At 43.9% G+C, this 21,638-nt stretch overlaps 1 protein-coding gene across 2 annotated transcripts; it reads left to right on the forward strand.

Annotated features, from left to right (window-relative positions):
* The first annotated feature begins 2,169 nt into the window (after positions 1-2,169).
* SRRT (serrate, RNA effector molecule) lies at positions 2,170-16,457 on the forward strand. Of its 2 annotated transcripts, none has more exons than XM_072399249.1 (20): positions 2,170-2,310; positions 3,235-3,373; positions 4,173-4,298; positions 4,400-4,546; positions 6,363-6,551; positions 8,890-9,059; positions 9,175-9,341; positions 9,771-9,875; positions 10,795-10,918; positions 11,568-11,710; positions 12,190-12,251; positions 12,465-12,543; positions 13,219-13,395; positions 13,495-13,668; positions 14,382-14,535; positions 15,276-15,469; positions 15,588-15,747; positions 15,853-15,942; positions 16,022-16,112; positions 16,205-16,457. In XM_072399249.1, the coding sequence occupies exons 2-20, from the start codon at positions 3,255-3,257 to the stop codon at positions 16,278-16,280; spliced, it is 2,547 nt and encodes an 848-aa protein (XP_072255350.1). In that variant the 5' UTR covers positions 2,170-2,310; positions 3,235-3,254; the 3' UTR covers positions 16,281-16,457. The 2 variants fall into 2 exon arrangements, with proteins under 2 accessions (XP_072255350.1, XP_072255351.1); XM_072399250.1 differs by having other exon boundaries at positions 10,795-10,912.
* The last annotated feature ends 5,181 nt before the right edge of the window (positions 16,458-21,638 follow it).

The following is a 21,638-nucleotide window of genomic DNA, read 5'->3' on the forward strand; positions in this document are numbered from 1 at the left end:
TCAATACATCCGAAGGAAGAGGACTGGTAGAATAAAAACACGGCAGCTGCCATATCTTTTTTACATTACATAGCTGTAATCAATCAATCATCTCCAAATATGCAATAAAAGATAATAAAGATAATAAAAGAGTCATGTAATCACATACCAAATACTTGAGTATAAACCAAGTTTTCCCCTCAAAATTAAATTAGAAAAATAATCTTGGTTTTTACATGAGTCACACCACTAGATGATGCTGTGTCCTCTGTAACGTGTGGTATAGGACACCTTACATAAGGACACAGCACCATCTACTGGCAGCCAACAATAATGCACAAACGTGACCTGTTATTAAAAAAAAAAAAACCCTCAAAAATACAACCTATATTAACCTGTAAAAAAGATTTACAGATTGAGCCCATGTGATTTGCATTTTCCCCCTTTTTATTATTAAGTGTTTTTAAAATACCACCCCATGGCTGTACTTATTCACAATTATGTTTTGGTATTTCTGTTGAGTTTTGTTTTGACTGTTAGCAGAGTTGGTTGTATTTTTTTGCCCTAGGTTTATACTTGAGTCAAATTGGATTGGATTTGTAATTGGTTAGAATTGGATTGGCTTATATTTGCATATATACAATATGCCTAGGCTTAAAACTATGAAACTATGATACCAAGAATTTCCCATAGGTAGAAGTAATTATACATGACGAGGGGGTTGTGATGATTACCTTAATTTTTTCAATAAATTTTAGGGTTTTAGACACTTTTTTTTATTTACCTTTTTTGTTGTCACAGAGCATATGATGAGCTTCCTATGTGGTAGCAAATAGGGAGTGACAGGTACTCTTTGTGGAAGGATTACAGGTCTCCTGGATGCCTAATGTCCCCCCTGAGAGGGAAGAAATTGTAGATGGGTGGTGGCCCCTGTATTGCGGCTAAACCAATCAGTAACCATCCAATCACAACCAGGTGGTTTCTGAAAAGTGCCGGGCGGTGTGCCCAGCTAAAAAGTGCCGGAGAGATCACTGAATGTTGGTGAGCTGAGCTTCACTCTTCCCTCTGCTTTCCATTCTAAAAGGGACAACAGTTATCCTTGGCTCACAAAGGGCAAGGGTGAGGGTAGAAGGGGTTCAATCCCCAATCAGTTTTTCTGTGTTAGGACATTTCCTTTTAGGCTTATCGCCTAAATAGACGAGGGTCTTGTCTTAAGTTCAAATCCTGGCCTAATCACCATCTGCATGGAGTTTGTATGTTCTACGTTTGCACGGCTTTCTTTGGGTTCATACAGATGGGTTTAGGCCACAGCCCCCTCCTCACCTTATCCTTGGGCCCGCTCACACAGGAGACGGGAATACCTGGCGCTGTGCCCTTCCAGTCCTATGGGAGAAAAGAGATTGACATATGAGAATAGTATTCAGAAATTCCCTCTTAGTCACCATTACAAGCAGTGTCCCCAATAGATTTACACTCAGGTCCTGCAATGGTGACAACTCAAAAATGTCCACAACGGCATCTAAACCTGGTGTAGAAAATGGCTGATGAAGATCCATAGAAATCATACAATAAACCAGGCTGGTAGCACCGCCTGGGCAAGGTTGGCACATTTTGTCAGCCTTTACTTTGAAAAAAAATGTATTTTATTACAAATGACTTGTTTATAATGTGATTTTCACAGAAAAAAATGTTAATTCAATCAACTGAGGGTTGATCTATGCCATTACTAATGAGATGTGAGTTATGTAAAGAACACACCCAGCCCTCCTGTTTAAAGAGGTCAGGACACTGAGGCTTCATCCACCATCTTTGTTACTGGTATCCCCATTAGAAAATAGAAGAAAACACACTATATACCCTTCACAAGCTCACCTCAATCCAACCTCCTATTGAGAAGCAGCATATTATTACCTTAAGACCACTGTTCTGTATCCGTATCTTGGAGAAATTAGAAAAATAAAAGACCTTGGCAGTATATAAGATGGCCGCTTGTGTGCCACCTCATCGCCTAAGGCGGTTTCCGGTCCAGACAGGAAGTGGAGATATTTCGTTTTTTCACGAGCGTGACTTTCACTGTTGGGGCCATTGAGGTTAAGACGAAACTACGTGGCACTCCGCGCAACAATAAAATTGTTTTTCATAATCTGAGGGAAAGTGGTAAAGAGGAGCGCGGGAAACTTTGCCATTACCTAAGATGGCCACGGTTCTCCCTCCTCCCGTATTCGGCGACTGACTTCCGGTTTCGATAGGAAGTGACGAAAGTCTTTCCCTTCGCGCCTCCATTATTGTTTCTGCCCGCAGTGTGGATTGTATTAGAAAGGAGCTATTGAGGTAAGCGGCCATACTGAGGAAGACAGTCAAAGGATTGCTGGGAACTCTTATTGCCTGGAATTACCTGACAATACTGCGAGGCCTGAGAGCTGTAAGGGAATCCCTGGATAGAAAAATAAGGCCAATAGAAGCCTGGCCCGCATGTGAAGTGTGCGGCCTAATATCACCCAGGAGAGCTGCAGGATAATAGGCCTGGGAGATAGAGGAGCCCGAGTCACCCTGCAGGGGAATGAGAGATTGGGGGTCACTGGAGACAAATAAGAAGTCTGGGGGCCCCTTGGCTGGGAATGAGAGCCTGGGGTCCCCCCATGGCTGTGGATGTGAGCGGTGCGTGGGGGTCCCCCCATGGCTGTGAGCGTTGCGTGGGGGTCCCCCCATGGCTGTGAGCGTTGCGTGGGGGTCCCCCCACGGCTGTGAGCGTTGCGTGGGGGTCCCCCCACGGCTGTGAGCGTTGCGTGGGGGTCCCCCCACGGCTGTGAGCGTTGCGTGGGGGTCCCCCCACGGCTGTGAGCGTTGCGTGGGGGTCCCCCCACGGCTGTGAGCGTTGCGTGGGGGTCCCCCCACGGCTGTGAGCGTTGCGTGGGGGTCCCCCCACGGCTGTGGATGTGAGCGGTGTGAGTGTGTGGGGGGGCGCACCACCTAAACATGAAATCCCCATTATTAGCAGTGGAAATACCCAGATGAGATCTGGCTGTGATTGGTCAGATTCTGAAGTGACACCGCAATGCTATATTTGTGGTCGGGGTTTTCCTGTGGGATTTTTGTTCCTCTTTGTTCTCCGGATCTCTCCAGAAGCAGCTCGGCATCATGGATTTGGATGTTAGGTGTCGGTTTGCTGATTTCAGAGCACATTATGGGGAAAATTTTATTGACTTGGTAAAAAAAAAAACACAGAAAATGATGAATTTGTTTTTTTGTGTCTAGCAGGGTCCTGAATATACAAAATGGCCGATAGCGATGATGAGTACGACCGCCGCCGCAGAGACAAGTTCAGGAGGGAGAGAAGTGACTACGACCGTTCCAGGGAGAGAGATGAGAGGAGGAGAGATGATTGGAGCGACAGGTAATGGGTGCAAAATCATCGCAAGAGGGAAATTTCACCCTAAGTCACCGCGTTGGATAATAAATCAATATTTTCCCCCAGACATCTTTTAGCTGGGTCGGAAGAAGCTGCAGATGTGGCCCAACAAAAAAAGCAGCCCGGTGGTTACTGAAAAGTGCCGGGTGAATCGCCCAGCTAAAAGAGGCCGGAGAGATCGCGGATTGGCTTTTTCTTCAAAGTCTTAGAGACCGTGTCACCGGGCTTTAGATTGCAGGGGTTTATAATCAGAACTAACAGGTTGTTTGTTCGTTATAACACTTGGAGCAATCCCGGGAGCGTCAGATCGGTCAGCTTTTTCTACCTTTGTCAGATAAGGAGCCATCTTTGCAGCTGCACACAGTTACTTACTCTACCAAGGCTCCCAGCACTATACTTTGCTCTGCTTCCATGTCTCCATTCAGAAATCCTATCCTTGGTGCTAGCAGACTACTGATCCCCTCAACCCCCATATACAAGATGTGCAGCCACTGCTATTCAGTGCCTTTGTTACTATATAGAAAACCAATGCTAGCTGTATGGTAGACGTAGCCAGTCTCTTTACATTTGGGCTTGTTATAATAAAAACACATTTAAAATAAAGCATAACACATGATATATATACACGTGGGGTCATTTTGAACTTTTGAGCAATTACAAGAAATGTGATTGGATCAGTCAGGTGAGCACAGCTGTTGTCTCACTGCCCTGCTTTAATCCGATGAAGTTAAGAGGAGCAGAGCAGCCCATGTAATAATAATGTTTTTTATGTTTCTTCTTGCAGAGAATGGGACAGAGGACGGGAGAGGAGGAGCAGGGAGTACCGCGATTATGACAGAAGCAGGAGGGAGAGGTTCTCTCCTCCACGCCATGAGATGAGCCCCCCTCAGAAACGGATGAGGAGAGACTGGTAAGGACTACAACACTATACATTGCCTGCATCTGTGGCCAGCCTATTCCTCTGTGCTTGCTGAGATGTCGGCCCAGGCGTAATGACGTTTCTTGTTTTAGGGATGATCACAGCTCTGACCCGTACCACAGCGGCTATGACATGCCTTATTCTGGGTCTTCTGGTGGGCCATCCTATGGCCCCCCACAGCCATGGGGCCATCCGGACATGCACGTCATGCAACATCCTGGTATTCCCATCCAGGCCAGGTAAGTGTGGTTTAAAGGCTTTTTCTCTGTCTTTATTTTCTGAATGAGTCCGGTATTGCCTGGGTTCACATTTCTACTAATGGGCTGTGACGTTATCCATGTAAACCAGTGTCATGGTGTCTGTAACAGGCAGCTCCCTGTATACTGACCCTATCTAACACCATATTCTCCCCAGACATTTTTTTTTGGCTGGGTGGGACGGAGCTGTAGGCGGGAGGCAGCCCTGTTCTGTGACCTAACTTTTTAGTAACCATCCAAAAACAGCTGGGTGGTTATTGAAAAGTTCCGGTTGGTTCGCCCAAGGGTCCGGAGAGATCATTGCCTTCCCTTGCTACTCCAGGTATGACAAATCGTGAAACCTTTTCACCTGTGTAGCTGCCTGATGGTGACACATACACATGGGAAACTTGTCACGGCTCACTTGGCTGCAGACAGAAGTACTGGCAAGGTGAGTATGAGGTAGATAATGGGCAGCCATTGCCCTGCATGAGCCATGTACTACTGTGTAAGGTTGTCTTGTCCCCTATTTTCTAAAGTCATGTCTGCCGTTCATTATCAACAACACAGGTCACGTGTATTCAGCAAAAAGCAAATCTCCTGCTTGGTTCTTGTATTTACAAGATTTCTATAAGAGCATAAGAATGTCACGTGTCTACCAAACAGAAACAAGTAATGAGCCCTAACATAAATTTCCTCTATTTATTGATGACCGGCAGGAGGCTTCACATTTATTTGTGAGTATATTAGTGTATCTGGATATGTCCCTCCCCATCATCTGGTTGAAACAATAGATGGTGGCAGGGAATGGACTAAGCCATTTATTGTTTGTGTTGTGCACAAATCATGAGCCAGGAGCAGCAGATTTTGTAGTCTTACCCCTGGGATACTTTACAGGAGTGCCAAGCATTTCATAAGTGATATCAAACCTGTGTTACATAACATAGTGAAATGTCAGAATGGTAATCCTGTTATCTCAGTTATCCTAAACTGTGACTATTATCTGTAGGAAGAAAGCCTATACCATTGTATTAGGCATTAGCTAATCCAGGGGTTTAATCTCATGTTCCAGGGTTGGGTTTTCACACAAATATGCTTTGGGGCAGCAGAGAACAAATCTGTGAGAGGGAACCGGCAGGCCAAAAAACTACAGGAGGCAAGGGTGTATTCTAGAGCCTGCACAAGGTGAGCAGCAGTGACCGGGCTCTACTATAGGAAGCTACTGCACAATAACGCTGTATAGATATACAGTATCACACATTTATAGATTTAAGAGTGTGTATTACACATTTATATATCTATCAAGATATATAAATGGTCCATACATTGGCGCACACATTGATCAGCTGTCCGTTTCCAGTTCAGGTACTGATGAAGTTGGCGCCTTTGTACTGGTATGGTTACATCTTTCAGATCTCAGAATGAAATAGTAAAAGTGGAGAGCTGTCACAGCTGGTACTTCATATAAATTCTGCTTTTTGTATTTGCATTTCTGTAAAGAAGGAATTGTAAAATAAGGCCACAGCCATTATCCCGGCCCAGTGACAACAATTCACTTGTGAATGGTTTCCTTCTCTGACTTAGGCTCGTGTTCACACATGCATTGCATAGGGAAGCACAAAGATGTAATGAAATCAGGTTTTATTGAAAGCTTTCATTAGCATGTTGATGGACGATGATCACTCAAACACTTGGTGCTAACTACAGGAGCCATGAGAGTCACTGAAGTGGTTGGTATAAGATGTTGGCAATAGATGACGATACCATGACTTGTTTGTACATCATTTACCAGGTCTAATCATTCATCTTCTCCCTCCAGGCTGGGAAATCTCCACGATGTGGACATGGGGACACCAGCCCCTGTGATGAAAACATTCAAAGAGTTCTTGCTGTCTTTGGAGGACACAGTGGATGAGACGGAGGCCGTAAGACGCTACAATGAGTATAAATTAGAGTTCAGGCGTCAACAGATGCAGGATTTCTTCCTGGCGCATAAAGACGAAGAATGGTATGTGACGTCTTTCTGTCTTTTCTCCCAATTCCTGTTTAGTCTTTCCTGTCACTGTCATGAACTTCCCTGTATTTAAGAGACCCTGTCATAGGTAAAAGCATAGATCAATTTTTTAAAATACTTTAAACTTTGTAGGAATTGTAACTTCTTTAAGAAGAGTAAGGCTATGTACACACGTCAATGATTCTTGTCCGATTATGGCCTCAGGGCTGATTTAGGATGAGAATCTGGCATGTGTACAACGGCAGTCCAACATCGTTGATGAACGACCGCAATGAAAGTGAAGGGGAGAGAGCACTGCAGGGTGCCACTCGCTCGTTCTACCCTCTCTATAGAGCAGAATGGTGCTGTATGTTCAGCGCTCATTCAGTCTTTTTTTCTTTGGAAATGATTGTAAAATATCCTTTCCAACGACCAAAAGTCTTACGTGTGTACACAGCCCTAGTTTCTTTGCCCCCTTCCTCCTTGCACATCCTACGCCTCTCCTTCCACTGGCAGCTTTAGTCCTTGCGAATGGTTGTCAGTTTATTAGATTGGTTTCCCTTCCGTTCTTTGTCATGTGACCACGACGTTACCTATGGGGATCACATGCAAGTTAGTCATCGATCAGGTAAAAAGGTTTCTGCTAGATGCCACCTCAGCCCTTAAGTTCCATAGATATACTCCGGTCAGCCAAAACCTTAAAACCACAGACCCATGATATAACATTTGAATCTGCTTGTACTGTTAGTAAAAGGAGGACATATGAGGCAGCAAGTAAACGGTTAGCTATTGAAGATGATAGAAGCAGGAAACGTATGCAAGTGGATTGAGCGAGCTGTTTTCAACTAATACTGTATTACAACAGCTTGCTGTGTAGCCTCTGTGTATGCTGACTGCTGCCAAAATGATCAAAACTCGACCATTAAGCATTGGAAGAAGGTGGCCTTGTTCAATAAATCATGTGACTTGCAGGATCTGCTGCTAAAACCATGGTACCAGATACCACAGGGTATCTTTAAAAGTCTTGTGGGGTCATATGGTCTTTTTCCCATTAATGGATATCTTCCACCTATTGCCCTTTGTCCTATTTCCTTCCCACCTTTATTTGTTGCACCTCCTTTTTTGTCTGTATAAATGTTAATGTATACATATATATTGTTTTCTCCCTGTAACCTAAAACGCACTTTTCTCCTTCTCTGAAGACGTTCAAGGTGTGGAACTCCTCCTCCTGACGCCAGTTTACTTATTTTTTTTTTTTTTTTTTTGCTGTGGCGTTTTCATTTTTTTTTTACTTGTTCGTCCTATTTTTGCGACGCTAGCCAGTCAGGTTTTTTTGTTTTCCTTAGTTTTGAAATGTTCTAGGGTTAGCTAGATAGGCCGGCAGCAGGGGAGAAAAAATGTGAATGTAAAAATCAAAGTAAAAAAAAAAAAACACAAAAAAGCCCCGTGGAAATTGATGTAAAAATTTTGTTCGGAAACTGCTGCACACGGTATGATCCAGGTAAAATCCGGGGTGATATTAGTCTGAACTAATCTTATGTATTGGGTGGGGAGGGATGATTTGGGGGTGAGGGGGGGGTTGAGTGATATGCTGAATGTTTCCATGTGTCGATGTATGTGAAATGTGGGTGTTGAACTGTTATGAGATGATCTATATCTGCATTGTTACATCTGACCTCCGCGTCAGTCTTTCTCCTGTTGGCTGTGAACTTTTCACAATGTACATTAGAAGCTGCAGAGCTGGAGGTCGTCCAGCAGCTTCTAAACCTTTCCTACCATACTAACTGTCCCTGAATCCCTGTCATTTAGTGGATATTGGTCTGCAGTGCTCAACCCAGAAATCTTAAGTGGGTGGGAAGAAATTGTAGGCTGGTGGCGTCCCCTGTATGGTGAGCCAACCCTTCAGTAACCATCCAAAAACAATTGGGTGGGTACTAAAATGGGTCCGGGGAGAACAACCCTGGGTCTGTATGGAAATACGCTGACATATACCTTCCAGGTATTGTAATATTTGCAGAACTCCTCGCACTGTTTGCATTCTAGCTATGTACAGCACCCTACCATCCATAATCTCCCTGCAGACTGTAGACGATACCCTCACTAGGTCTAAATATGAGTATGGAATGGGTTTTGTGCAAAAATCATGATGGAGGAGGAGAATCCTTGCAGATTAAGCTTCAGCTTTTAGCGCCTGCTGTAAGATCTTCCCTCTTTGTACATGGAGGATGTGGAGGGCTATGTTGGTATGCGCATGTATGTTGTCCTTGATTAAGCTGTTCTTATTTCATTCTAATTTCTTTTTCGCCTGTCTCCTTCCCATTTCTCTCTCTGCACACGCCATTTTTTTCTTCAGGTTCCGTTCGAAGTATCACCCAGATGAGGTTGGTCGTCACAAGCAGGAGTCCCTGGCAGCACTACGAAATAGGCTCAATGCTTTTCTGTATCTGATGGACAATAGTTGGTTGACGGAGATCCTGCTGGATGTGGAGAAGGCGCCGTCTATCATTAAAGTTCTGGATGCAGGTAATAAAATATCCATAAATTACTCTTCTGTAGTCCAGTCACGGACAAAGCAGACATAGCACAGAAAACCGTTTAATGTGACTTTGTTAACCTTTGTTGTCTTTGTCAATGACAGCTGTAATAAAAATGGAGGGAGGCACAGAAATCGACTTGAAGATTTTAGATGAGGAGGAAGAGCAAGCCAAAAGGGAGGCAGCCAAGAAAGAAGCTGCCAAGAAGGAAGAGAGCAAAACCCCTGATGGGGCCAGCAAGCCAGCTGAAGAGAAAGAGGCCACTGCCAAGGTGGGAGCCATTATGAGAAAAATGTATTATTAGACAGTATTTATATAGTGCTGACATATTACGTGACACTGTACAAAGTTCATGTACCTCAAAGGAGCTCACAATCTAATGTCCCTATCATAGTCGTATGTCTTTAATACAGCCAATTAATCTAACAGCATGTGTTTGGAATGTGGGAGGAAACCAGAGGAAAACCCACACAAACACGGGGAGAACCTGCAAACTCCATGCAGATGTCCTGGCAGAGATTCAAACCTGGGATCCAGCACTGCAAAGGCCAGGGAGCTAACCACTGAACTAACCGTGCTACCCTGTTTGTTTCTAAATTGTGCTTTTACCCCTGTTGCCAATTGCAGGACAGTATTTTTCTGAAGCCTCTGGGAGTAGTCTGTGGAGTCATTTTTGTAATTGTTATAATTTGTCTTGTAGACCGACACTGAGAAAGAGGCAGAAGTAGAGGAGAAGCCAGCCAAAACTGAGGAGGAAGAAGAGAGGAAGGTGGAGAAGGAGGAGCCGGAGCGAGAAAGCAGAAAGGTACAATGAGTCTTTGTCTCACACTGGCAACTTTCACCTCCTTAGCTCACAGGTAACAGGGATGGTAATGTTCTAGTTGGAGCAGGACAGAGGGGAGATCTCTCTGCATTAGCTGTGGGCAGTATTGGAAATTATTTTGTAATGGTCTCCTTGCAAGCGCTCACTATCAAGTACCCTGTTTTTAAGACCGGTGAGCACTATCCCCTATCACTACAAGCTCACCAGCTGGTGGCCCCTGCTGTTATGTACCACTTCTCTCTGTTCTGTTACGCTCATCTATACTGGCACCGCTTGAGTAACAGTCGGGCAAATGTGAATATTTGCAGAGAAGAGAGCAGAAAACGAAGCTTGGCGTAACTGGCAGCCCACAATCCTGTGCCCAACTCTATCCAGCTCCTGTCATTGCCAGTGTCCCAATGAATCATGGGATATGTAGTTCATTGAGGAGCCCAAAATAGGTAAATAGGCATGATTCCTGATACACAAACACTTCTCCTCCAGCAGCTGTCATATTATTATTAAACCGGATTTATATAGCACCAACATATTATGCAGCGCTGTACATTAAATAGGGGTTTGCTAGTGACAGACAGATACAGGCACTGACACAGGAGGTGAAGAGGACCCTGCCCTGAAGAGCTTAAAATCTAGGAGGTGGGGGAAGTATCACACACTAGGAGGATAGAAACCTTGATTTGTTACTGATGGCAACTTGATTTGTGCCAACTACGTTAAGAAGAAAAGGCAAATTTTATGGCTGAGGGAGAGGAATTTAGGATAAAATTTAAGGGGATTCTCAAGCTCTGGCATAACCTACTAAAAAAAAGACTCCGATTTGGGGATTTTTTTAAAATACTTTTGAATGTTTTGGGGTACCATCTTTTTGCAGGCACTCACATGTGATGTTTGTTTTTTGCAGCCGACCAAGAGAAAGAGGAAGCACAGCGGAGACAGTGATGATGGCAGCGATTCTGAATCTGGCTCAGGTTCTGAACCCGGCAGCCCCAAACCAGAGAGGGAGAATCCGGGGCAGAATGGCAGAGGTAAAAGCCCTACATAATTCAGGTTCCCCCTAGTCAGATTTGTGTCCTAATTGGAATGGTTTTCTTTTCTTCCTTCTATTTACTCAAGGAGAGGTAAATTCTTGGAAAGGAATAGTCATGGTTCTAACTCTACACATCATCCAGAGAACTATGGTGGTATCTAAATAGGGCACACCTCACTTTGGAGGTCTATTTTGTCATATTGAACCTCCATGGCTGTGAAATCTATAAAACAACTTTTCAGATGCCCTTTTAACCTCCAACTGCCAGGGAGTTTTAAAGTTCTATCTGGTTCCCACTTTTCAGGGGCATCCTTAAGCAATGCCCAGCATCTGCGTTCCCTGGTGATGCCGCCCAGGCATCTGCGTCCCCGGAGTGTGATCATTGGGGACGCGAGGCTAGGGGAAGCAGATGCTGGCTGGGCATCTGCTCGCGAGCTATAGGCTGAAGGGTGGCACCGTGGGGCTGGGGGGGGGGGGGGGGGGGGGGATTTAAAGTAATGTATATTCTTAAAGCTACCACTTTTACAAATAAAAATACTAGTTATTCGGACCGCCAAGGAGGTTAGTGATCACCTTGCTTGCATCTTGGAAGTTTAATATGTTGACGAAGTGTACACCGGTCATCACTGATTGTTTTGTATTTGCAGAGGATTCCCCTAAGAAAGAAGAAGAGGACAAGCCAAAAGAAAAACCAAAAGAGGATGTTGTGAAGCCTCGCCCTCTACACAAGACATGCTCACTTTTTATGAGAAACGTTGCCCCAAACATTTCCAAGGCCGAAATCACTGCGGTGAGTAAACCTTGTCCAGTTCTAGCTCGGTAGTTGATCTGTATGAACACGACAACCTATACATAGTTACATAGTAAATCAGATTGAAAAAAGACCATCAAGTTTAACCACTATGGAAATAAACATATCCCAGATATAACACCCTATAGAGGTTTTAGGCAATATTTTAGGCAAAGATTTGACCACACTGGTGTTTTGTAATTGGCCTTGTGCTTTTCACATGGGAGGTCAGTAAGGTTTGCCCTAAGCTATAACTAAATCTTATATAGCGCTGCTCTCCTTGCCTTGTAATTACTTGTTGTGGGGTAGTGAAAGGTTGTTAAATTTTTGCAGGAGGGTGAATGGGGGGAAAACACTTAAGGTGGGCAGGGACATCTTTACTCAGGTTTTTATATTATTTGTGAATTTTATTGGGCTGTTACTAGTGGTATCTCTTGTTCCTTCAGCTAATCTTTTTTTCCATACTGTTCTCTCCTCAGTTGTGTAAAAGATACCCCGGATTCTTGCGAGTGGCACTGTCTGACCCTCAGCCTGAGAGAAGGTGAGAAGAGGAAAAGCTTGGCATTGGGTTGGGGGTTATAATGTTATGTTAGCTGCTGTATAAGCAGATTATATCTCATGTACTTGAGATGTGTTAGCGTCTGAAGTGCTTTTAACGCTCATACAATTTCATTTTACTACTACTACTTAAAAAAAAGTTCATGAAGCATCTAAAAGTAATATTATATTTTTACTTACTCTGCTTGCTTTGCAGGTTTCTCCGCAAGGGTTATGTGACGTTTGACCGAGGCGTCAACATTAAAGAGATCTGCTGGAATCTGCAGAATATTCGGGTAGGTGACGTGTTCTGTGCAGATTATTTTTTTGATTTGTGATGTGGTGCTACTAACACTCCTCCTGAGGTTCTTATGTATCCTTATCCAACATCCCTCCCCCCACCCCCCCACCCTCCCAAATTATACCACTCAAGGGTAAGTCACTTCCTGATATAGCAACCACTTTCTTCCCTACAATTACAAACACACACCCAGGCTTTTCTATCACCTCCATTCCTGCTAATAAGGCTGCGCACACATGCATCCTTCACAATCCTTTCTAAAGACAAAAGACTGAACGTGCGTTGTACATACAGTGCCGTTCTGCTCTATGTACAGGGAGAATGACGCAGGGGCACCCTGCTGTGCTCTCACCCTCTCACTTCCATTACGAGCATTAGTGGATCTGTGCGGCCAAGCGCTGTACACACGCCAGATTCTCACCCGATTTTAGCCCTGAGGAGATTATCGGATGAGAATCGTGTACGTAGCGTTACCCCTTTGCGGATCTTTCATTCTTAATCCGGTAATCACAGGGATGGCTGAGGGCAAAACATGTCAGCACAGCAGTCCTGTTTGGCAGGAATAATATACCAGGAACATGCAGTTGTTTTATTAGGGTTCTGTCTGGATTTGTGTTTACGGCCTTTTCATTGCTTTAAATGTTTCAATCTCACTTTGTTCTACTTTCAGCTGCGTGATTGTGAACTGAGCCCGGTGGTGAACAGAGAGCTGTCCTGGCGAGTTCGCCATGTAAATGGGATTACGCAACACCGTCCAATCCTACGCAATGACATCAAGCTGGCGGCTAAACTTATCCATGCTCTTGATGAGAGAGGACAGCTCTGGACAGAGACTCAGGATGGCCAGGTGAGCGTCCAAGTTCAGCACTGTGATTGCAAATTCACCCTTGCTTGTGGACCGTTGTGGACTGATGGGGTTTTTTTAACTTGTGGTTTGTTTTTGCAGGAGGTGGCAGTGCAAAATCCCATCCTGAAAAACATCACCGATTACCTCATTGATGAAGTTAGTGCTGAAGAGGAGGACTTGTTGTGGGGTGCAGGAAGAACTGCTGGAGCTGAACCACCAAAGGAGGGAAACCCAACTGAAATCACGGTGGAGAGGGACGACAAGCTTATTAAGGTACAGATATCGGGTGTGTCACTGCACTGTTTTCCAGTGCATTTTCCAGTTAGAATAAGTGGTTTTTCAGTTCATGCCTATTAGTGATCTCCTGGGATAAAACAAAAAATAGGACTTTATTTATTTTAGTCTAGGCTATAGTGACTTGGAAGAAGATATAGTGTATATGAATATATGTAATAATACCGACCTGTTCAGACATAGACATGTGGGAGCTGGCAGGTACATGCTGTAAGGGCTGTCTTCCATCATTGCCAAGATAGTATACAAACTTCCAGCTGTAGCAGAGGATTGTGCCAGAGGTTCTATTAGTAGCAAAGGTAAGAGTTACTGCTTCAAACTTTCACCTTCACAAGGTAACATGTCTGCTCTGACAGGTTTTTCCTAAATCAGCATTTCCCTCTTTATAACACAAATGTACAAATAAAATAAACATCAATGATAGGCGGTCTCCGGGCCTAATACAAATATGTGCACAGTGTATCTTGTAGTGTGAAGAGCACCAGACCTTCTCATATTTCTGATGGGATAATAAGGCTTTGTACACACAGATTGTCGCCTGTTACACTTTAAGCAGTGCCTGGCCTGAGGCTTCTCATATAGAAAGAAGTCCTAATGTGTATAATTTATGAAGGCTCCCAATTCTACCTGTGTTACAACCACTGCTATACAAATATGGCACTGCAAGTTTAAAATCTGTTTTGTCCATACAGGTCCTGGACAAGCTGCTCCTCTACCTGCGTATTGTACATTCCGTGGATTATTATATCACCTGTGACTATCCAAGCGAAGATGAGATGCCGACTCGCTGTGGAATAATGCACGTTCGAGGGCCCATCCCACCCAATAGAGTTTCCCACAGAGAAGGTAAGCTGCTGATTTGAATGTTCTGTATCCTGGTAATTTTGTAAAGATGACGGATGCTCCCCTTACTCTAACCAGTCAACCTAAAACTCGCAGCTGGAACTTTTTTCTTTTTTTTTTCTTTTAATATTGAACGAATTTACCAACGGCATTATACTTGGTTGGCTGAGTTATTCAAGATTACATGATTTTAGGGCACAGGGACTATGCCTTCTAATTTTCCTTCTAGGTTTCTTTTAGGACTCCCTGCCCCTGGGTCCATTCCCCCCATGTGACACGGATGGGGCCTTGCAATTGGTCCCTGCTACATAGGGGAGGTCACATACTGCTCTCCCCTCCTATTGTGTGATACTTCCTCCCCTACCTCCTAGATTGTAAGCTCCTCGGGGCAGGGTCTTCTCCTTCCGTGTCACTGTCTCTATATATCAGTCATTTGTAACCTCTAATGTACAGCGCTGCGTAATATGTTGGTGCTATATGAATCCTGTTTAGTAATAATAAGCATAAGTCATACAGTGGCTCCAACAGAGCAGGAAGGAGCCTATAGTGGCTTCATTTCTGCTCTGTTCAGGTCTTGTATAGCGCAGAGGTCTTACTGCTACTTTTATATTTGGGTTTGCAAAAGGTATTAGGTGCACAAAAGTGGATTCATATTCCTTTTGGTTATTAATGAATGTTGAGGTATAGTGTTTCAGCCTCCGTGTTCTCATAGATAACAAGTTACATTCTGTCTTCTCCTCCAGTGGCTGATTGGCAGAAGACCTTTGAGGAGAAGCTCGCCCCTCTCTTCGCTGTACGGGAAAGCCTGTCTGAGGAAGAGGCACTGAAAATCGGAAAGAAGGATCCGGAACAGGAAGTGGAGAAGTTTGTGACGGCGAACACCCAGGAACTGGGCAAAGAGAAGTGGCTGTGTCCTCTGAGTGGCAAGAAATTCAAGGTCAGTCTGGACAATATAATGAATAATGCTAGAAGTGTGTGAGGAGGCGTAGGACCACAGACTTGGCCACCATATTGTACAATACCAATATCTAATTATCTGCCCTTTGTCTGCTCAGGGTCCAGAATTTGTCCGTAAACACATCTTCAACAAGCATGCTGAGAAAATTGAAGAGGTTAAAAAAGAAGTTGTGTTCTTTAACAATTTCCTGATGGATAGTAAACGTCCAGCACTCCCAGAGGTCAAACCTATCCAACCACCAGTGGCTGCAGCACAAGGTAAGTCCTATATTCTACTACCCCCTCTACAGAAAATGGACAACTTCCCTGGTATGCTTTACCCTACAGAACATGGAGATTTTCATGGCTCCTTTTTTCTTTTAGGATTGGCCCCTGGACTACTATACCCCCACCAGGGTCCCCAAGCTCTCTTACCCTATAATCAGCCACGGCCCCCAGTAATGGGTTACGGAGGTGAGTGCTATTCATATTGGTGTGATAACGTGTACCTTTTGCAGAACCAATCAGAAATAATCTGCCATCTCCTCTTTAGGTCCTCAGTTCCCTCCCAATCCTTATGGCGCTGGACGCGGATATGACGCTTTCAGGGGTCAAGGTGGTGTCTATCCCAAACCACGCAACAGGTGAGATCACCCCATCAAGGGGGTTTCAGCCCCTTTGTGTTTTACCTTATACACTTTTAGCTGAATTCCACTTCTTGTTGTTACCCCCACAGGATGATGCGTGGTGACCCTCGTTCTATCATTGAGTACCGTGATCTAGACGCACCGGATGATGTGGACTTCTTTTAACTTCCTCACCTATTTTATTAATTGTCGTCCTCGCTTGCTGCACTTCTCCCTCCCCCACACAGCTCTTACTGCCTCCTCTGGGTCAGTATTTGGATTTTTTTTTTTTTTTTTTATAAAAGTTTCAAGATTTCCAGTTGATGTAATTTTGTTTAGTTTAATAAACTGGTTCTCTCTCAATCCTGACTCTAATCTGTTATGGTTATTTCTGGGATGTGGGTGGTAAAATGATAAAACAGATTGATTGATCAAACGTATTCATCTAAAAACATTCCCGGCTCAGGGTGTTTTATTGTGCCTTTTCCTTGTGGCCTTCGTAATCCATGGTAATCGCAAAACTCCTTCTGGTAATCACCACCCATTGGTCTGGCACAGGATAGACTAGCATTAGAATCAATTAGTTTCCCACCTGAACTGATCACCTCCACAAATAAGTAGACAACTAAATTTGTAGTGAGGGACAGAAATCATCCACATGTTCCCTAAATTCCTTCGCAAACCCAGTTATTACCTCGTTAAGGTAGCCCCTACATTGCATTGTGGCTCAGTAGTACAGGTGCTGCTTTGTTCCTGTCTGTAACAGATGGGCAGCATGGTGGCTCAGTGGTTAGCACTCCAGCCTTTGCAGCGCTGGGTCACAGGTTGAATCTTGACCAGGACTTTTTCTTTCTGCATGGAGTTTGCAGGATCCCCCCGTGTTTGTGTGGGTTTCCTCTGGGTGGTCCAATTTCCTCCCACATTCCAAAAACATGCAGTTAGGGTAATTGGATTCCCCCCAAAATTGTCCTTAGACTGTAATAATGACATATGACTATGGTAGGGACATTAGATTGTGAGCTCCTTTGAGGGACAGCTAGTGACATTACTATGGACTTTGTACAGCGCTGCGTAATATGTCAGTGCTATATAAATACCGGATAATAATAATGAACATTTCACCCAAGAGAAGACACTGAACAAAGGGAACTTTTCTTGGAGATCAGACAGAATGGCAATGTTTGCTTGGTGATAAGCTTTAACGAATCATACTAATTGCTGATCTGGAAAGAGTAAAAAATCCACACGATGGTGCCTGTGTTCAAGGCAAAATTTGCTTTCAAGTCAATCTGCATTCACTCATTATACATAATGTGAATGTTACTGTAGAATGCAGAGAAAGTTTCAACGGTCAATGTGTATCTGTGGGGAATGGTCACGCCGGATTGTGATACCACTATGCAGCCTCTACCAGACTATTCCAGGCTTATGGGAATGAATGAATATGGAAATCTACGTTGGCAGCAATATTCTGTATTTACTATATAGGTGTCATCCAACCATGAGCACTCCAATCTAACTTAATACGACCTCCAGTCCTACCAGGTCCCCCCTTCATCTCTGTCATCCAACCACGAGCACTCAGAACCAATCTAAATTGTAATTTTTTTATAAGGATAGCTAAAGCTTTGATTCTCTCCAAGCTGAGTTCAAAATAAGTCAGGTGGGGGTTAAAGGACTATAGATACAGGTTCTCTACAGTTTATCTTTCCCTTATCATTGGCTTAGCACAGCTTTTACATGGTGGCGGCCATCTTGGTATAGGCAGGACTTTGCTTCCTTAGAACCTCCAGCAAGGAGAACAATGACTGAATGGATATCACTGATCTCCTCAGCTTAGCACAGTGGCTGAGATAACAAATGGTCAGCTAGAATGGGCACCTCTCATACTAGGAAATCACTGCTGTATTTTACAAATCATTTGGGTGCTGCTTATGTCCAACAGCAAGTCTTCATTTTTGGGTCCAGATCATTTTGAGGTGCAAAAGAAAGCCATTATCTCTCCAGCTTTCTACAGGCTCTTGCTGTGTATCCAGTGTACCAATTAGGAATATTTAACCTTGTGCTGCTGTGATTGTTGGTTATATAGAACCCTTTGTCTATAGACACCTGCACGGTGTTTCTGCCTCTATAATCGGGGCAACTCAAAATGGTAAAGTCAAGCAGGCAACTACCGTATTTTTCGGCGTATAAGACGCGCCCAATTTTAAAGGAGGAAAATCTAGAAAAAAAAGATTCTGAAAGATTATTCCCCTTCTGATCACCCTGTGCCACTTACCGTACTGTGCGTAGGATCAGTGTGCTTCCGGGATCGCAGGGGCACGTGTGCCGGCTTCTCCTCGCTCGGAGGAGGAGGATCGCGGGGGCACGTGTGCCGGCTTCTCCTCGCTCGGAGGAGGAGGATCGCGGGGGCACGTGTGCCGGCTTCTCCTCGCTCGGAGAAGGAGACACGCGCTGCAGCCAGGAGGAGAGAAGCACGCAGCATCGCGGGATCGCGGTATCGGGTGAGTATGATATTTTAAATATTTTTAAAAACTGTGTTCGCTGTATAAGACGCACCCACTTTCCCCCCCAGTTTTGGGGAAGAAAAAGTGCCTCTTATACGCCGAAAAATACGGTAATACGGTAATATCACTAAAATGAAAGTAAACCACCACGTAACATAGGGAGAGCTGTAGGATGTCCGGTGTACTGTATATGTGCACATAATGGAAACCCGTGCTGCAAAGTTTGGGCCTTTTGTTTCCAAAATAAAATAGGTATTGCTTTTTTTATTGTCAATAATTTATTACATATCCACCACCAGAGGGCACTGCACACACCTAATGTACACCTACTGGATTCATTTTTGTAGTCACTGCACTTCTTAAATCAGACCTATCACCAAAATTATTATTGTACATAAAAGGGTAGACAAAGCTTTTATGCAAACTCATTTTTTTTTTTACAGCAACACCCGTTTTTTTTTATTTTTAATTTTTAATGGAATCAGTATATGCTGAGTTATTACTAGGGATGAGCAAGAAGGCCTATGACAAGTCTCACACAAATTTCCTCAAACTTTCGGTGGGTTCGTGAAAATTCGGCGAATCGATTTTGCAAATTCTGTTAATGTGCCGACTTTAAACATTAATAGCAAAGCCCCATACATGTTAGAACCACCAAATGTGCTAGGTATGTGTGTATGTGTGTATGTATGTGCTAGGAAAACCTTGTGGTTTTCCAGAAAATGGCTGGAAAGTGACGGCAGGTAAATCGGATTTTTGCGGGATGGACAGCGTCCAGAAGGCAGCACAAACATTAGGAGATTGAGAAACGGTGAACAGTCTCTGCCCTCAAAACAACAGGAAAACGCATTGCTATTTAATGTATGCACCCCTATTGAATTTACATAATATCCAAACGCTATATAAATCCTGTTTATTAATAATAATAATAATAATAATAATAATAATAATTGTTAGCTGACATCATGACCTGGATGATGTGTTAGGAATGCCACCCATAAAGTTATAGACAAGTAGTGCAGTGACATTAGGCAAATGGATGGAGGACCAGAGATGGAGCGTGGGTCAGTGAGAGCAGTAGCAGTGTGTGGCCCCTGGTCAGCTATCGCCAGGGGGACCACATTGGTAAGAGTCATGGAGAGCTGGGTGTAGGCCATCATCATTGCCACCCAGAAGTGTGTAAAACAGTATTTGTGAATGCAGTACTGACGGGGCAGCAGCAGGAGGAGGCGGTGGGCCCTGCGAAGGAGCGGCGACCGCATTGGTAACTGGCATCTAGAGCTGGGTGTAATGCATCGTCAGAAATTTCACTGTACCAAACGGTCTTCTTTGGTAAATAGCATGAAGTATCGCTAAAATGTAAAATCGGTAAGCGAGAAAGGCCCGATTCGCCGCAATATCGAACTTACAAATGTCGCTCACCCATCCCTAATAATTACATATATCCATCATCAGTGGGGTGCACTGCACACACCTAATGTACAAAGGAGTTGCATTTGAAGCGTACCTAAACTCACAATTGTCACTTTACATAAAAGGATAGACAACCCTTTTATGTAAGGTAAAAATTCTTTTTTTTTTTTTTTTAATAAATGCAACACCCTTTTTAAAAAAAAAAAAAAAAAAAAAAGAGGTGAAGCACCGCTCCCTATAGGAGCGCAGAGCCTCCCAGGATACCTACATCTTGTGGGCGCTCCCGGGATGCTCGGGCATGTGCAGAAGGAGCCTTTTTGCAGAAAAAGAAAAATTTGACCCTCTCACAAATGGGAAGTGAGATCGGTAAAAAGTTTTTTCATCCTACGTCACCCGATCTCGCACCTGGGTTAGATGACGTAGAAAGAAGAACAGGAAGAAGAAAAGATGGCAGCGCCCAGAGTGACGGCTCCATGACAAATGCCAGGATGACGCGGGACCTGGTGCAGGAGCGATTGGACTGCCCTGCGTGATTGAAGGTAAGTGCGTGTTTTTTTTTCTTTTGCATTTTGGGTTTAGTTCCTCTTTAACGCTCCTCCCCTTCTGCCTTGATGTGCATAATTCAGTTTTTTGTCTTTTTTCTTCCGGCAGTGGAAGGCGCCAGCTTTGCTGTGTTTTTGTGTTTTTGCTAACGCGTTTTACCACCCCGGCAATCTTCCCCAGCAAGAGCTTATATGCACGCTTTGTTAAGGGCTTAATCAATTACTGTCATTGAAACACATAGACCTTGAAGATTCCCACAAGGGAATGTTTGAAGGAATGTAAAACCCCACAATGTTTTGCTAGGCAATTGCAACCACTTCCAGAAACCCGAACAATCCCATCATTCCGCCTCTTATCATTCAACATGCTCAAGTAAGTGCTCAAAAGTGATAGATGCCGGAGTATTACTTACAAATGTGAAGGAATTCCAAATTATTACACTACACTGATTACACCCCTAGAGGTAATTACACAAATCTACAACACATGGGGCACTATGAAGTGGGGTCACTATAGACTGGCACCAGATTTTTGGGTCTTATTGCGATAAACGGGGCATACTGTGGGGTGGTGGGGCATTAGAAGGTAGGTAGAAAGCTGACGCAAATCTCAGGATTTTGGAGACAAAGGACTGAGTCCAATATAAATGATTCCCCTGTCTATTGTGACAGCTGTGTGCATTTGACATTTGGCCACCAGGTGGCAGGACGAGCCATTGTTTTAATAGGAAATGAATGGGGACATGTAGAGAGATTGGAGCATTTGTCAGTGAATTTCAGATAAATTGACTGGGGGAATCATTTATAAATAGGGTCCTAAATGTTCTGCATGTTGCCCCATCCACTTTTTGACCACCCAGCTGTAAACAAATTCTGGGGAGAATTCTGCACTGGTATTTTATATTTAAATAGCTCCGACATATACAGCAGTGCTGTTATCTGGGAATCTTGTGATCTATATAGCATTGTATATTGGAGGTGTTAAACCCCCCCCCCCCCCTGTTTCAGGATAGGTGCATTTTTTAAGTAAAGGAACATATGGATGATTGGATGAGGTCTCCCTGTACATTGTTCATCTATAG

The sequence above is a fragment of the Pyxicephalus adspersus genome, chromosome 2 (genome assembly GCF_032062135.1).
Source record: "Pyxicephalus adspersus chromosome 2, UCB_Pads_2.0, whole genome shotgun sequence".
Lineage (NCBI taxonomy): Eukaryota > Metazoa > Chordata > Amphibia > Anura > Pyxicephalidae > Pyxicephalus > Pyxicephalus adspersus.